General features: G+C 52.4%; 1 protein-coding gene across 1 annotated transcript; it reads right to left on the bottom strand.

Annotated features, from left to right (window-relative positions):
• Positions 1 to 3,752: 3,752 nt before the first annotated feature.
• LOC135888226 (zinc finger protein 436-like) lies at positions 3,753 to 11,209 on the bottom strand. Its single transcript, XM_065416034.1, has 5 exons — positions 11,083 to 11,209; positions 9,957 to 10,036; positions 8,509 to 9,248; positions 4,580 to 4,725; positions 3,753 to 3,847 (listed from the first exon to the last, which is right to left on the bottom strand). The coding sequence occupies exons 1-5, from the start codon at positions 11,207 to 11,209 to the stop codon at positions 3,753 to 3,755; spliced, it is 1,188 nt and encodes a 395-aa protein (XP_065272106.1).
• Between the last annotated feature and the right edge of the window lie 7,178 nt (positions 11,210 to 18,387).

The following is an 18,387-nucleotide window of genomic DNA, read 5'->3' as shown; positions in this document are numbered from 1 at the left end:
TGCAGCAAGGGGAAGGGGGGGCGGCACACAGGGGAACTCCCCGCCCCAGCTCACCCCGCCCCACCTCCTCCCCGAGCACGCCGTCGCTGCTTCACTTCTCCCACCTCCCAGGCTTGCGGCGCCTAAGCTGATTGGCGCCGCAAGCCTGGGAGGGGGGAGAAGTGAAGCAGCCACGGTGTGCTCGGGGAGGAGGCGGAGCATGGGTGAGCTGCTTCACTTCTCCCGCCTCCCAGGCTTGCGGCGCCAATCAGCTTAGGCACAGCAAGCCTGGGAGGCGGGAGAAGTGAAGCAGCGACGGTGTGCTCGGGGAAGAGGCGGGGCAGGGGTGAGCTGGGGCGGGGGGGTGCCTCAGGGTGGGGAGTGGGGAACTGCCGCAGGGTGGGAAGCCTCAGGGCGGAGCTGCCGTGGGGGGGGACTCAGGGCGGAAGGGGGGGCTGCAGGGAGGGGGGGCGTTCCAGGGTGGGGGCTCGGGGACGGGGGGGTGCAAAGTGCAAGTTTCACATAGGGCGCAAAACATCCTTCCACCGGCCCTGGTTGTGAAGAATATGTATTAAGGTTATAACAACCAACAAGAATACATTTTTATGTAGAACACCATGTTTAAATCGAGTCTTCCTGACTAGTGATTTAAATCAAATCCACCCTGCTGCTTCCCTGTGTGAACAACAAACCCCTCCACGCTCTGCTCCCACACAGCCACCAGCCTTCAAAGTCACTCCTGGCTGCACTGTACTGAGTGCGACTAGCCAGACACTCAGGAACGTACCAAACGACACAGCAACATCAGCCAGTTTTCTACTCCCAGCCTTGCACCCCGGGAACGTGCATCTTGGACTGCTCAGTCTGTCCACTGTGATGGACAAACACAATAATTAGCGGGCCACCCCATAAAGGGGCCGGATTAGGCCACAGCCTTGTTCTCTCCAGTCAAATGCCCCAAACACTTCAATGAAAACACACAGGTCCAGACAAAACACTAAAACCAGTTTATTAACTGGAGCAAGGGTTTTTTTAGGGATTACAAGGGAGAAAGATGTAAAAGGTCAGAACCGGTTAAAACTATAAAATTAAAACATGCATTTTAAATCCTAAATTTTACCAATCTAAGGCCTTGGTACACTTGCGAGTTGCAGCGCTGTAAAGCCGCCCCCAGCGCTGTAACTCACTCCCCGTCCACACTGGCAAGGCATTTGCAGCGCTGTATCTCCGTGGTTGCAGCGCTGCATGTACTCCACCTCCCCGAGAGGAATAGCGAGTGTTACGCTGCCGCTGCAGCGCTGCGGCGCCAGCGTGGCCGCCCAATGCGCGGTGACTGGCCTCCAGAATTATTCGGCAGTATCCCACAATGCCTGTTCTAGCCACTCTGGTCATCAGTTCAAACTCTACTGCCCTGGCCTCAGGTAACCAACCATGTGACCCACCCTTTACATTCCCCGAGAATTTTAAAAATCCCCTTCCTGTTTGCTCAGCCCGGCGTGGTGTGGAGTGCTATCAGCGAATCTTTCCAGGTGACCATGCCTCCACGCGCCAAGCGAGCCCCAGCATGGAGCAATGGCGAGTTGCTGGACCTCATCAATGTTTGGGGGGAGGAAGCTGTCCAGTCCCAGCTGCGCTCCAGCCGTAGGAATTACGATACCTTCGGGAAGGTATCAAAGGACATGATAGAAAGGGGCCATGACCGGGATGCCCTGCAGTGCAGGATTAAAGTGAAGGAGCTGCGGAGCGCCTACCACAAAGCCCACGACGCAAACGGCCGCTCGGGTGCTCCCCCCGCGACCTGCCGATTCTACAAAGAGCTGGATGCGATACTTGGGTTTAACCCCACTTCCACTCCAAGCACCACCACGGACAATTCAGAGCCGGTGGGAGGGGTGGAGGAAAACGGGAGTGAGGGTGGGGGGGGGGATGGAGACACCCCGGAGTCCCTGGAGCCATGCAGCCAGGAGCTCTTCTTGAGCCAGGAGGAAGGTAGCCAGTCGCAGCGGCCGGTACTTGGTGGAGGACAAACAGAAGAGTAGGTTCCCGGTAAGCGGGTTTTTTTTCGGGGAGGAATTTTTTCAGTGCGGGCTCTTTGGGAGAGGAGGGTTAGGCATGCATGCCTAGATGCAGAATAGTGCATTGATGTGGTTTATCACATCGCGGTAATCGGCCTCGGTAATCTCCTCGAATGTCTCATCCAGAACGTGTGCAATGCGCTTGCGCAGGTTTATCGGGAGAGCCACCGTGGTCCTTGTCCCAGCCAGGGTAATATGTCCGCGCCACTGTGCCGCGAGGGGCGGGGAGACTATTGCTGCACACAGGCAAGCTGCATATGGGCCACGGCGGAAGCCACATTGCAGTAGAAGACCCTCCCTTACTTCCCCGGTCACCCTCAGCAGTGAGATATCGTCCAGGATGAACTCCTGTGGAAAATGTTGGGACAGTGTTCAGTGTAGGTGCCCCCTGAAGCTGTTGGCTCTCCCCAAGGCACAGAAACAAAGAGGACAGTGCAGCCCTTAAACAACCAGTCCCCCTTACTCACCATTTTGAGGTTCCCGTGGGATGTGTGTGCTCTGTTTCTGACGGGAAAATTATGCTATTGTGTAGACCCTGTGTGTTTTCTACTCCTTAAGTGCGGGGGGAATCACTACTCTGTCTGGTATAAACAATGCTGCCTCTGTTAAATGTTGCATTTTGCCTATACAGCTGCATCAACCTTGAGACCTCAGCCGTCCCTCTTATCGCCTGCTCAGAGACTGCAAAGCCTCAGGAAGAGACCGCGAAAAAGCAAAGAAGACATGCTGCAAGAAGTGATGCGGCAATCTATTAAAGAGAATGAGAAAGCACAGAACTGGAGGGAGAGAGAAAGCAGGATCCGCCAGGAAAACGCAGCGCACCGGCAGCAAAGCACCGCGCACCGGCAGCAAAGCACCGCGCACCGGCAGCAAAGCACTGCTAGGCTCATAAGCATCCTGGAGTGCCAAGCAGATGCTATCCAGGAGCTGGTAGCCATGCAGATAGAGGAGCAGTACCGGAAACGCAAACGCCACCCCCCCCACAGCCCTTGTCCCAAAACTCTTTCCGTTGTGCCCCACTGTCACCTCCAACCCACTTTCCCCAACTTCCGTGTTCTTCACACCACCAGCTGCCTCCAACACCAGTATCTTCACCACCCAGCCCTGAAAACCACGACCCTTACCCTCTGCACTCAACCCCCATCACCATGCAGTATAGCTATCCTGAAGTGCAACACTCACTGCACAGCACACCAGACAGGACATACGCGAATCTGTGATTGTACCGTTCCCCACTCCACCCCCTTGTTTCTTTTCAATAAATAAATTTGTTTTCTTTTTAATAAATGGATTTTTTGGCTTTGAAAACATTCTTTATTATTGCATAAAGTAAAAGACTCCTTAGCCCAGGAAATAAACAGGCACTGCAAGACTGCTTGTCTGCTTAGCAAACACTGATTCCTAAAGATTGGAACCACTGCACTTCACTCCCGTGCAGGGAACCAGATATCCCTGCTGGTTTTCAGCCTCAAATTGCTCCCTCAAGGCATCCCTAATCCTTGCAGCCCCGCGCTGGGCCCCTGTAATAGCCCTGAACTCTGGCTGTGCAAATTCAGCCTCCAGGTGTTGAACCTCGGAGGTCCATGCCTGAGTGAAGCTTTCACTCTTCCCTTCACAAATATTATGGAGGGCACAGCACGCAGATATAACCGCGGGGATGCTGTTTTCGGTCAAGTCCAGCTTCCCATACAGAGATCGTCAGCGGGCCTTTAAACGGCCAAAGGCACACTCCATAGTCATTTGGCACCGGCTCAGCCTGTAGTTGAACCGTTCCTTGCTGCTGTCAAGGCTCCCTGTGTAGGGTTTCATGAGCCACGGCATTAACGGGTAAGCGGGATCTCCAAGGATCACAATGTGTATTTCGACTTCCCCTACCGTGATCTTCCGCTGTGGGAAAAAAGTCCCGGCCTGCATCTTCCTGAACAGCCAAGTGTTCCGAAAGATGCGTGCGTCATGCACCTTTCCAGGCCAGCCTGTGTTAATGTCAATGAAACGCCCACGGTGATCCACAAGCGCCTGGAGAACCATAGAGAAATACCCCTTCCGATTAACATACTCAGATCCTAGGTGGCGTCCCATCTATCGCCCCTCCACAGTTAGGGAACCCCATTTCTGCAAAGCCATCCACTATTTCCTGCACGTTACCCAGAGTCACGGTTGTTCTGAGTAGGATGCAATTAATGGCCTTGCAAACTTGCATCAACACGATTCCAACTGGTTTGCGACCGACCGATAGCAGACTGGAATTGCCAGCTGCCAGATTGCAATAGCCACCCGCTTCTCCACTGGCAGGGCAGCTCTCAATCTCGTGTCCTTGCGCCGCAGGGTGGGGGCGAGCTCCTCACACAGTCCCATGAAAGTGGCTTTTCTCATCCAAAAGTTCTGCAGCCACTGCTCGTCATCCCAGACATCCATGACGATGTGATCCCACCACTCAGTGCTTGTTTCCTGAGCCCAAAAGCGGCGTTCCACGGTGCTGAGCATGTTCGTGGATGCCACAAGCAATTTCGTGTCGTACGCGTTACGCGGCTTGATAGCATCGTCAGACTCCTCACTCTCACTGTCACTTTGGATCTTAAGGAATAGTTCGACAGCCAAACGTGATGTGCTGACGAGATAAGTCAGCATACTCCTCATCAGTTCGGACTCCATTTCCCGCAGACAGATGGCGCTGCACAGAAACCGTTGAAAGATGGCGCCAAAGGTGGACGGAAACAAAGGGATTTCTGGGATGTGAAGCGATGCATCATGGGGCGTTGGGACAGGACCCAGAATGCCCCGCACCCACGCCCCCTTCCCACAACCCACGGCGCCAGAATGGGAAGAGGTACTCTGTGTGATAGCTGCCCATTATGCACCGCTCCCAATGGCGCAGCAAATGCTGCAAATGTGGCCACGACAGTGCGCTGGGCAGCTGTCAGTGTGGACAGACTGCAGTGCTTTCCCTAATCAGCTGTACGAAGTCAGGTTTAACTCACAGCGCTGTACATCTGCAAGTGTAGCCAAGGCCTAAGGAAAATGCAAAGCAAGCCCGTTTTCTCACCCCACCCGCTGTTGCAGGCAGTTCATAGTTTTTAGTACCCAGCCTCCCCACTCCAAGGCCCCTGTTGCCTTTCAAGCCATCTTGTTGCCTTCTGTAAAGATGGGAGAGGAGAGGTAAAAATGGAGGCAATTCTCCCTTCTGCTTTTATACCACTCTCCTCTTTGAGGTTCATCCCCCAGTCAGGGGGCAGGCGACAATCAGTCTGTGGACTAAGTGAGCATCCAGCCATCCTTCCAGTGAATTGTAACTCTCCTGTTCCCAGCTCCACAGCTGGTGAATAGCCGGCTGAGCAATTACTGGCCACTTAGCACCTAGCTGGTGTGCAGGTGACATTGTCTCTGAGGAGCTCGTCTGTGGGCGTTTTCCAGCTTTACAGCATGTAACTAACATACAGCAAACTCTCAGAGCTCCATGGACAGTGCTGATAGACACATTTTAACGGGACACTAATATTCAGCAGGCGATGACTTTTCCTATGATACCTCACAAGACATACTTTGGAGAAGATTTATCATTTTGTAAACGTGGTGCCCATAAGAGTGTAGACCAGTGGTTCTCAGATGTGTTTCATTGCCCCCCCCTTCTTGGTGTCTGTGGTCATTTACATCCCCACCCTCAAAAGCACAGATATCACCACCCAGCTCTAAAGGCAGAGTAGTTGCTGGCGATGTGCACAGCTCTGAAGACCTCCAATAGCAGCACAGAAGTTAGGGTGGCCATGTGAAAAATAATATTCAGCAATATCGCTGTTCACAACACTTATCACCCCATTGCCACTCTTACTTCTGTGCTGCTGCTGCACCTGGGTTTGAGAGCCTGAGCATTTCTCCCCACCTCCCAGATAGGCCTGTTCCTTCTTCATGAGCCCCAGCCAACTGAGGCCCACAGCCAGTGCTCTTTAAAAAAAACCCAAACAACCCACACTGTTCACGCCTCCCCTGACACATTCCTGTGCCTCCACTGGGAGGCTCTGCCTCATAGTTTGAGAATTGTTAGTGTAGAGAGTCACCGTGGGGATTGGTAGCCAAGATGGTAACACCAGCTCCTTTCCGTCTCCGGGATCCCCAGAGAAAATGTCCGAGCAGGAGAGCGGAACAGATCCGATTAACATTAACCTTGCAAAACACATTTTGGTGATTTCAGCTATAAATATTCCCTCCATCCTTCAGCCCCTACCCCCAGCGAATTCAATGAGACTGAGCTAGATTAGGGCAGGTGGCACGGGCGACGGTTATAATGGCTGAATTATTGATCCCTGAAATAACAGAATACAGGAACCCTTTGGATAGCTAAACATAGACTACTACAGTTACCCCTCTTAGAATAATAGAGTATTAGGGATGAAAGGGACCTCAGGAGGTCATCTACTCCAACCCCCTGCTTAAAGCAGGACCAATCCCCAACTAAATCATCCCAGCCAGGGCTTTGTGAAGCCTGACCTTAAAAACCTCTAAGGAAGGAGATTCCACCACGTCCCCTAGGTAACCCATTCCAGTGCTTCACCACCCTCCTAGTGAAATAGTGTTTCCTCATATCCAACCTAAACTTTCCCCACTGCAACTGGAGACCATTACTCCTTGTTCTGTCATCTGGTACCACTGAGAACAGTCTAGATCCATCCTCTTTGGAACCCCCTTTCAGGTAGTTGAAAGCAGCTACCAAATCCCCCATCATTCTTCTCTTCTATAGACTAAACAATCCCCGTTCTCTCAGCCTCTCCTCGTAAGTCATGTGCTCCAGCCCCCTAATCATTTTTGTTGCCCTCCGCTGGACTCTTTCCAATTTTTCCACAGCCTTCTTGTAGTGTGGAGCTCAAAACTGGACACAATACTCCAGATGAGGCCTCACCAATGTTGAATAGAGGGGAACGATCACGTCCCTCGATCTGCTGGCAACGCCCCTACTTGTACAGCCCAAAATGCCATTAGCCTTCTTGGCAACAAGGGCACACTGTTGATTTATATCCAGCTTCTCATCCACCATAAACCCTAGGTCCTTTTCTGCAGAACTGCTGCCTAGCCATTCGGTCCCTAGTCTGTAGCAGTGAATGGGATTCTTTCATCCTAAGTGCAGGACTCTCCACTTGTCCTTGTTGAACCTCATCAGATTTATTTTGGCCCAATCCTCTAATTTGTCTACGTCACTCTGTATCCCATCCCTACCATCCAGCGTATCTACCACTCCTCCCAGTTTAGTGTCATCTGCAAACTTTTTGAGGGTGTAGTCCACATCATCCTCCAGATCATTAATGAAGATACTGAACAAAACCGGCCCCAGGATCGACCCTTGGGGCACTCCTCTTGATACCAAGTATCAGGGGGTAGCCGTGTTAGTCTGTATCTACAAAAACAACAAGGAGTCTGGTGGCACCTTAAAGACTAACCGATTTATTTGGGCGTAAGCTTTCGTGGGTAAAAAACCTCGAAACCTGTTGCATCTGAAGAAGTGAGGTTTTTACCCACGAAAGCTTACGCCCAAATAAATCGGTTAGTCTTTAAGGTGCCACCAGATTCCTTGTTGTTCCTCTTGATACCGGCTGCCAACTAGACATGGAGCCATTGATCACGTCGATCTAGCCAGCTTTCTATCCACTTTATGGTCCATTCATCCAGCCCATACTTCTTTAACTTGCTGGCAAGAATTCTGTAGGAGATCATATCAAAAGCTTTGCTAAAATCAAGGAATAACACATCCACTGCTTTCCCCTCATCCACAGACCCAGTTATCTCGTCATATAAGACAATTAGGTTACTCACACATGACTTGCCCTCTTCTTCCAAGTCTTTAAAAATACACATTTACATTTCAAACTCTAGCTATCTAAGGTGGACACACTTTTAAAATCTCTCTCTAAATGTTGACCCTGAGTCAATTACATGCAAGTTGCTTAACCCTTTCTTGCCACGTGTCACAGAAGTTCAGATCCTGTGTGGATTCTTCCATGTTTAATAAGGTCAGACCTCCATATGAAACTTTTTCCGCAGTCCAAGCACCTCTGGAGTCTCTCCTGTGTGGATTGCCTGATGTAGAACAAGGTTTGACCTCACTGTAAAACATTTCCCACAGTCAAAGCACTTGTGGGGTCTCTCTCCTGTGTGTAATGCCTGATGTTTAACAAGGTCTGACCTTTGTATGTAACCTTTCCCACAGTCCAAGCACTTGTGGGGTCTTACTCCTCTGTGGATTGTCTGATGATAAACAAGGTGTGACCTTCTTATGAAACTTTTCCCACAGTCCAAGCATTTGTGGGGTCTCTCTTCTGCATGGATTGCCTGATGTTGAACAAGGTTTGATCTTTGTAAAAAACTTGTCCCACAGTCCAAGCACTTGTGGGGTTTTTCTCCTGTGTGGATTGCCTGATGTTGAACAAGGTTTGACCTCTCTATGAAACTTTTCCCACAGTCCAAGCACCTGTGGGGTCTCTCTCCTGTGTGTAATGCCTGATGGCGAACTAGTTGTGACCTCTGTATGAAACTTTTCGCACAGTCCAAGCACTTGTGGGGTCTCTCTCCTTTGTGGATTGCCTGATGACGAACTAGGTGTGACCTCTGTATGAAACATTTCCCACAGTCCAAGCACTTGTGTGGTCTTTCTCCTGTGTGTAATGCCTGATGTTTAACAAGGTCTGACCTTCTTATGAAACTTTTCCCACAGTCCAAGCACTTGTGGGGTCTCTCTCCTGTGTGGATTGCCTGATGACGAACTAGGTGTGACCTCTGTATGAAACATTTCCCACAGTCCAAGCACTTGTGTGGTCTTTCTCCTCTGTGTAATGCGTGATGTTTAACAAGATCTGACCTTCTTATGAAACTTTTCCCACAGTTCAAGCACTTGTGGGGTCTCTCTCCTGTGTGCATTGCCTGATGTTTAACAAGGTGTGACCTTCTCATGAAACTTTTCCCACAGTCCAAGCACTTGTGGGGTCTCTCTCCTGTGTGGATTGCCTGATGACGAACTAGGTTTGACCTCTGTATGAAACTTTTCCCACAGTCCAAGCACTTGTGTGGTCTTTCTCCTGTGTGTAATGCCTGATGTTTAACAAGGTTTGACTTTCTTATGAAACTTTTCCCACAGTCCAAGCACTTATGGGGTCTTTCTTCTGTGTGGATTGCCTGATGTTTAACAAGGTGTGACCTCTGTATGAAACTTTTCCCACAGTCCAAGCACCTGTGGGGTCTTTCTCCTGTGTGGATTGCCTGATGTTTAACAAGGTCTGACCTTCTTATGAAACTTTTCCCACAGTCCAAGCACTTATGGGGTCTTTCTTCTGTGTGGATTGCCTGATGTTTAACAAGGTGTGACCTCTGTATGAAACTTTTCCCACAGTCCAAGCACCTGTGGGGTCTTTCTCCTGTGTGGATTGTCTGATGTTTAACAAGGTTTGCCCTCTCTGTGAAACTTTTCCCACAGTCCAAGCACTTGTGGGGTCTCTCCCCTGTGTGGCTTAACTGATGTCTAATTATTTGTGTCTTCGAAATGAAACATTTCCCGCACTCGTGGGATTGAGCGGGTTTCTCTCCAGTGTGGCATCTCCCATGGTTATTAAGATCTGTGAGCTTATTGAAGCTTTCCCCTTTGTCCAAGCATTGAAGGGGTTTCTCTCCAGTATGGATTGGCTGATGTGTCACAAGCTGTGATCTCACAGTGAATCCTTTCCCACACTGAAGGTAGTGCCAGGGAGTCTCTTCCTTGGGATTTGTCTGCAGCGCTCTGGGATCCTCCTCTCCTCCCCCACCATTATTAGATTCATCCACTTTCTTCCCTGGGTGGTTTCCCAGAAGCCTCTCTGACCTGTGCCAACTTCCCCAGGCTTCTGCCTGCTCCAAGCACTGGGAAAAATTCCCTTCAGCTCTTCCCACAAAGGTCCCCTGTGGTTCCACTTCCCCGGGAACTTCCTCATGATGATTCCCCTCCTCATTCTCACTCCCTCGCTCAGCACCTGCCGGGAGAGAGAGACAATCCGGACAGGAGTCATTGTGCTGGGGAGAAAGAGGAACAGCACAAAGGGAAAACCCAAAACAAAGACTGAGCAATTGGACTCCGCCTCCACATCCCACCCAAACACTCACAGGGAAGGAGAAATGGGAAGGAAACTCCTGCAGCTAAGAGGCTGGGTGGAATTGCATGAGCTATATCTGATGACTGCAGCCCTGTCCTGGCTGAGATTAGGAAGAACTGAGGACGTTACTCACACCATATTTTGGGATTCTCAGCTTTTTCCTTCATTCCCTAGATGGTTTCTGTGTCAGTCCTCACCTGTACGGGTGCATCTCGGAAGCCTTCTTTCCTTGCAGGCCTGGAGATCGGGCACCCATGGCTCCTCCCCTTGTTCCAGCCAAGCGATCAACTCAGGTTTGGGAATGGGAAATCCTGTGCAGAGGGTGAAATGAATCTAGATCAGGGTGTATGGAGGACTGACAGAGTATTTGTCACAAAGAACATTCCATGATTGGAACCTGTCCCTGTGCTCTGATGGGGGAACGAGAAATCCAAGAGGACGGGAAAACGGTCACTGAGCCCCCTTGCGCAGAGGAAGTTGTCTGGGGAGGTGAGTTGAATTATTACTACACCCTCACTAGGCGTTCCCAAGATCTGTGAGCTCTTGGGGCCGTGCTGACTCACACACAGCTCTGGACTTAAACCCCTGCCTCTTTCTAAACCTGCAGAGCCCAGAGCCCTCCCCATGGCTGGAGCTATTCCCAAGGAGGGAGGTGAACAGGGTTTATGTGTGAAGCCGAGAAACAACACAGACAGGACAATGCTGGATTTATGCCCCTTTGAAAGCTGGAGGGGTAGGGATGCTTTAGTTTGTCCATTAGGTTTTGACACCCATGTCCCACTAGAGAGGGCACGTCTCTCTCACACGGCAGCTGTGCATTATGGAACCCATTCACCTCCTATCTAACTGACCAGGGAAGAACCTGACCAGATTCAGACATGCAGACCCCATGATTTCGAATATCCGAGAGGACAAGAATCTCTTACCCAGCGAGGTCACCGTCTCGTAGTTCTCCTGCATGACATCCCTGTAGAGGGCTCTCTGAGCGGGGTCCAGCAGAGCCCCCTGCCCCTGGGTGAAATACACAGCCACCTCCTCGAAGGTCACCGGCATCTGGAACACCAAAAGCCACCACTCAGCACCTGGTGCTCCAGCCACAATCCCACTAGTCACGTGTGAGGAAGGATAAAGAAATGGAAGCTCTGGGAGCGACAGAGTAGCAGACTCCCACCCCCACCCTGCTCAGAGCAGCCAGGAGGCTTCAGGGGGTGGGGAGAAGGTGAGAGCTCCTTGTCCCCCCCAGCACACGGAGCAGGGCAGGGTCTTCTCATTTCCCACACACCTGCCAGCCACAGGCTGATACGGGAAGCAGAGCTCTGAGCCAGGGACAGGGACAGGAATCCCTACAGCTTCCCTTCGTATTTCACAGCAGCCTCAGGCTAGTGGGGTCTCACTCCCAGCCCTGTGCAAGGGGATTGTATCCTGTTTGAGAAATGGGAGAATGTCCCGTCTCCCCTCCCCCGTCACCAATGGGCCCACTCAGAAAATCAGCAGGTTTATCACACCCTTTCTCCTCCCTGCCCCTGCCCAGGAGCTCCCTGAAAATCCCCTACCTGAGCTGGCTCCATCACAGACATTTCCCTTCCCTGTCTCCTGGAAGACGGGCCCATCTGGAGAGAAACGTGGACGTGATTCCTCAGCCTGTCGGGGCAAGAGGGGTGATGGGGGAGGTTAGAGAAGGGGCTTCAGTCCATGTCACCCCTCGATTCCCCCCCAGACTCTTCAGATCCTCCCAGTAACAGTATCTCTGAGCCAAATGTGAGAAAAAAAGGGGCCACTTTGGGGGATATCCCCACACTGCCGTGTAAACTCCTCTCCCTTAGGAGCAGCAGGAGCCCTCTGATGGCATCACCTAAAGAATGAGCTGCCCTGGACTCCCCCAGCAGCCCCCAGGGACAGGCAGGCAGAGGCTGATCCCATTGGCCCATCCGCACTCCCTGCCTGCCCAAAGCAGCAGTGACTCCGGTGTGGCTGAGATGTGAATCCTGCCCAGAAATCAGACCAGGGCCCTGGGCGACCCCAAAACTCATGAGACACAGACCCCACCAGCACGGGTGTGTCTGACAATAACACACTCGGAGCACGGTGTGGGTGGATGGGTTTTTGCCTCTGACCCCCGCAAGTCTCCCCACACCCCCCTTCCCTCGCAGTGCCCCCCACTCACATCTTCCCCCATTCCAGCCTCACACCCCTCAGCCCCACAATCCCCCCGATCACCCCGCATCGCCCCATCTTCTCTTCAGTGCACCCCAGCCCCCAACCCAGCCTGCCCCCCCGCAGCCCCAGCACCGCCTCCTGCGTCCCGCCCCCCCCCGCCTGCACCTCTTTATCCTCCTCCCCCTGCAGCCCGGGTGTGGGGGGGCGGGTCTCTCTTACCTTCCCTCCGAGCGGGGCCCCCTGGGGCCGGGGCCGGGCCGGGAAGGGGCCTGGCCGGACCGGGGGCTCTGCCCTGGGAGAGGCTCCTGGGGAGCAGCGGGAAGGGCCCTGCTGGAGATTCCCCTCTCCCGGCTGCAGCCAGGGCTCCGGGCTCCCAGCACCAGCCGCCGGGGCTCGGGGATCTCGCTGGGAGCCAGAGACCCGCAGCGGCTGCGAGTCATTTCCTGCTGCCGGGACTGACCCCAGCGACCGCTCCCCCCAGAGCCGCCTCCCAGCTGCTCCTGGGTCCTAGCGATCAACCCATCGCTCTGCAGCATCTCTGTGTCCGGCTCCTGTTCCACTCACAGGCTCTACGGTCAGAAGAGCATCTAGCCCAGGGATTCTCACGACCAAAATTTTCGTGGGCTCAGAGTGTGGCCAGAAACTCTCACTGGTGGCCGCTCTGACACTTTCCCCTATAATCCTAACTAACTTTACGAGAAACCAATAAATATGCACAGAGGTAAGCGGGGGAAACGGTCTTACTATTGTGGGGAAATCTTCTGGCTTATACACCACCCTGATAGAATCGAATAGCAAAAGGAGCTGAGTCCTCGCTCCCACTCCCTTTACCTGGAGACCTGCCTGACCTCGAGGACTCCCCTTCCACTCCGGTGTCTGAAACCCCGACAAGGCTGGCCCCAAGATTCCTGCGGGGTTTTCATCCCCAATTTTGTTGCGATCCCTCAGGACAGAGGCTAGGGTGTCGTATCCCCACTCTGGGGTGCTCTCTTCCCTCCGGACACATCCCTGATGTCGCCATTCAGCATCGCATTGAGTTCAGAACAAATACGATTTATTAAACAGCATGAAAAAAAAATTAAGTAAAAAATGGGAAAGGGGAATGGAAAACATGGTATCATCCCATGCTGCCCAGGGTCCCCCCCTTGCTCTCCCCAGCTGCTCACCACACCCAGCTCCAGACTGCTGCAGACCCAGCAACCCTCTGCATCAGTGCTTCTGGTGCTCTGCCTCCAACCCAGCTCTGGCTGCTCCTCTCCCCTTAGCTCTGCCCTTCTCTGGCAAGCAGCTCCAGCTAACACAGAGAACGGGCACCTGACTCCCTCATTGGCCTGCCTGCCTCAGGGTTTTCTTTTCTCATTGGCCCTTCCTGTCTTTTGGTACTGGGAGAAGCCAACCAACCCCTCCCCCCCGCCACTAAGTTTCAGTAAGGGGCCAACAGTCATGGGGTCAGGCAACTTCATGGTGTGTGTGAGATCCAAAGCATCCTTCAGGTGAATTATAAATTTCTTTGTTTACCCCTCTCTTCCTGTTGGTGATGGACGGCCAGATAAGAGTTTTCTAACATCCACAGTCGGTCCTTTGTCGTCTCTGAGGAGTTTGAGTGAGACAATCCCCAGAACTATGACATATTTCAGTAACAAAAACTTTGACATATGTCTGTGTCTTTATGGACAGATCCTCTTCTTTGAGCCTGCTGAGGGGTTTTGCCATAACAGCAAATGTCCGGGGGTGTTTGCAGAGCACAACCGCTGAAGCTCAGAAACATCCCTGATTAGTCACCTTCCCAACTAGCCAATTGCCCTGCATCCATAGCTGATTGATTGCTGCGAGATCCTGCCCACCCAGGCCCAGACTCCCAGTCCTGGGGGGGTGTCCCGCAGGTCGGTGCTGACTGACAGCTGTTGCCAGCACTCTGCCACTGTGACAGCTGCCAACACTGCCCTCACCTCATGAGTATCCCCACTGCACCCCCTCCAGCACCTCTAACTCTACAACCCCCCGTCAGCTCCCACCCCACATCAGCTCCCACCCCCCATCAGTGTCCTCTTTTGGGGCACCTGGCATATGGTCAGCCTAGCAACAAACATACATTAAAATCTCACCATTCTACATGTACTGGTGTCACACGCATTTCAACGGCACAATATTCAGCAGATCATGAGTTTTCCAATGATCCCTCACCAGGCACACTTTGCACACAAAATATCATAACCATACACAAGTGGTGAACATGGGGTGCAGAGGTTATCACAAGAGGGATCAGTGTGGGGCAAGTGGGGCAAAGAAACTCTCTGTCATGCCAACGCAGGACACGGTGGGACATGGGGAGGGCATGACCGGCTGGCTATCGAGGGCCGTGGAGGCAGGCAGGGAGAGGAGCCCCTCCCCAGGCTTGGCCCAGGTCCACTGGAGCTGCTGGGCAGAGGAACCCCTCCCTCACCTCAGGCACAGGAGCTGCCACAGCTGGGGAGAGGTGCCTCTCACCCAGTCCCAAGCAGCTGTGGTGAGAGAGGGCTGGGGGGAGTCCTCTCCCCACCGCAGTCTGCACCCCAAACTCCTCATCCGCATCCCCATCCCACAGCCTGCACACCTGGCCAGAGCCCTCACGCCTCTGCACACCATCCCTCTGTCCCAGCCCGGAGGCCCCCCCCCCCCACTCCAAACCCCTTGGCCCCACCCCCATGTGAACTAGTATGGAGATGATGCATCACATACCGGTGCATAGAACCAAATTCATTCCACACATGGATGTAAAAAATGAGGGAACACTGGTCAGAACACATCAGATGCTCAGAGTGAGTTTACACTAGGAAATCTGGTGGAGGGTCACAGAGATCTGCTGGCTAATCCCGACCACACCTCCTAGCCTAGCCAGAACTTCAGAGGCTGATGCTGCGGAGGCAGAGGTGGGATCTCCAGGCCTCTGACAAAAGGTCTGTGGGAATCAGTCCCTCTCAGTGGTGCTGTCTGAATGCGCTTATCCCATGATGCCCAAACACTCGATACCCCAGCACCCAGTTCCCCCTGATATCAAGCTCCACCAGCCCCAGCCATTCAATCCCCAGAGACATCTACAGAACCCAAAGTCCTGGTCCCTTAACATTTGATTCCCCCAGAGCCCAGCACCCTGGGGGATTTGGGGAGGGGAGGAATTACCAGCCCCCAGGGACACTTGCCCAAAAGGGAACAGCTCAAGTCAGTGGGGGAGCCCAGCTCAGGGGCTGGTGGAAGATGGGGGATGGGTACAGGTGTCTAGAGTGAAGGGGGGGCCCCTGGCCCAAGTGTCCTTCTCCTCATCTCCATGGCAGGGGGATCCCGGCTGGGAGGGGAAGGGAGAGGGGGGAACTTCAGCCAGGCAGAGGGAGCGGCTGGAGGAGTTTCTCTCTCTCCCTTCCCCGACCTGTGGCCCATCAGCTCAGCAGCCAGGGCTGCAGCAGGGAGGAGGGGCTGATCGGGGCTTCTCCTCCTCTGCCTGGGGTTTGCTTAGACCAGGCAGAGCCACAGGGTCACTGACCAGCTGCTGCTCGGCTGCTGATGGATCCTCACCCCAGCGATGGGCAGCTGGATCCTTGGGAGCCAAAAGCCCCTGACGTGTGTGGAAACGAGGAAATGGGGTTGTTCCTATGGCCTAGTCAGGGCCCTGAGAGAATTTCCCTGCTGTGTGGGGGAGTCTCTGATGTCCAACATGGTGTTAGCTCCACTTGGAGCATTTTCCGCACTGAGAACATCTCAGAGGTTTCTTCCCTGTACGGATTTCTAGATGCTTGATACTCCGGGAGCACCTAATGAAGCTTCCCCCGCATTCAAGGTCTCTCTGCTGTGTGGATCACTGAGGTGTGAAGTCAAATTGAATCTTTTCCTGCAGTCCGGCTATTCCTAGGCTCTCTCATACCTCTGTGGATTCTCTGACTTTTAATGAGGGGTGATCGCTGAATGAAGCTTTCCCCACAGTCCAAGCACTGATGAGGTCTCTCTCCTGTGTGGATCTTTTGATTTCTTATATGGGCTGACTTCTACAGGAAACATTTCCGACAGTCGAGGCAATTCTGAGGTTTGTTTTAAGAAGGAATTTGAGGTGTGCAATAAGACGAGAGCTCCAATTAAACTTTTCCCACTTTCAAAATATTTATAGTGTCTTTCTCACATGTGGGTTTTCTCATGTTGAGTGAGTTTTGAGCTAGTTATAATTTTTCTCGCAGTCCAAGCATTTAAAAGGGTTCGCTACAGTGTGGATTCTCTGATGTCTAATACGTTGTGAGCTTAGTATGAAACCTTTCCCACAGTCCAAGAACTTATGAGGTCCCTCTTCTGTGTGAAGTGTCTGATGTGTAAGTAGTGCTGATCTCTCTGTGAAACCTTTCCCACAGTCCAAACACTTATGGGGTCTCTCTCCTGTGTTTATTTTCTGATGCCTATTACGGGCAGTAAATGATCTAAACTCCTACATGCCACAGGGGGCTTCAACAAGGGTACCCTTAACACACCCAACAATATTGTTAATCTATCCAACCACACACTTAACCCGGCAGAAGAGTCTGTCCTATCTCGGGGACTCTCTTTCTGCGCCACCACCTGCCCGCACATGATACAATTCTGTGGTGATCTGGAAGCCTACTTTTATCGTCTCCGACTCAAGGAATATTTTCAGCACACCATTGAACAGCGCACTGACCCAAAGGAACCCTCCTACCAACACTACAAGAAGAAGAATTTTGTGTGGACTCCTTCTGACGGTCGAAATGACAGACTGGACTTCTACACAGAGTGCTTCCGCAGATGTGCACAGGCTGAGATTGTGAACAAACAGCATCACTTGCCCCATAACCTCAGCTGCACAGAACGCAAGGCCATCCACAGCCTCAGAAACAACCCTGACATTCTAATTAAAGGGGCTGACAAAGGAGGTGCTGCAGTCATCATGAATAGGTCGGATTATGAACAGGAGGCTGCCAAGCAACTCTCCAACACCACTTTCTACAGGCCACTATCCTCCGATCCCACTGAGACTTACCAAAAGAAACTACATCAACTGCTCAAGAAACTCCCTGCTATAGCACGGGAACAAATCTACAGAGACACACCCCTAGAGCCCCAAACAGGGGTATTCTATCTGCTACCCAAGATCCATAAACCTGGAAATCCTGGACGCCCCATCATCTCAGGCATTGGCACTCTTACAGCAGGATTATCTGGCTACGTGGACTCTCTCCTCAGACGCTATGCTACCAGGACTCCTAGCTATCTTCAAGACACCACCGACTTCCTGAGGAAACTACAATGCATTGGTGAACTTCCTGAAAACACCATCCTGGCCACCATGGATGTAGAAGCTCCCTACACCAATATGACACACGACGATGGGCTACAAGCTGTCAGGAACAGTATCCCTGATGAGGCCACAGCACACCTGGTGGCTGAGCTTTGTGACTTTGTCCTCACCCACAACCATTTCAGATTTGGGGACAACTTATACCTTCAAGTCAGCGGGTATCCACATGGCCCCACAGCATGCCAACATTTTATGGCCAACTTAGAACAACGCTTCCTCGGCTCTCGTCCCTTTGCGCCCCCTCCTCTACTTGCGCTACATTGATGACATCTTCATCATATGCACCCCTGGGAAGGAGGCCCTTGAAGAATTCCACCAGGATTTCAACAATTTCCACCCCACCATCCACCTCAGCCTGGACCAGTCCACACAAGAGATCCTGGACACCACAGCAAATAAGTGATGGTCACATAAACACCTCCCTATACCGGAAACCTACTGACCGCGAAGTTTACCTACCTGCCTCCAGCTTCCATGCAGACCTTGGGAGACAGGCCAGTCCTCCCTTACAGACAGCCCCCAATCTAAAGCAAATACTCACCAGCAACTACACACCACACCACAGAAACACTAACCCAGGAACCAATCCCTGCAACAAACCCCGTTGCCAACTCTGTCCCCATATCTACTCTAGCGACACCATCATAGGACCCAACCATATCAGCCACACTATCAGGGGCACATTCTGATGCACATCTACTAACATAATATATGCCATCATGTGCCAGCAATGCCCCTCTGC

Source organism: Emys orbicularis, chromosome 13 (genome assembly GCF_028017835.1).
Source record: "Emys orbicularis isolate rEmyOrb1 chromosome 13, rEmyOrb1.hap1, whole genome shotgun sequence".
Classification (NCBI taxonomy): Eukaryota; Metazoa; Chordata; order Testudines; family Emydidae; genus Emys; species Emys orbicularis.
This window is presented reverse-complemented; position numbering and strand designations above follow the sequence as displayed.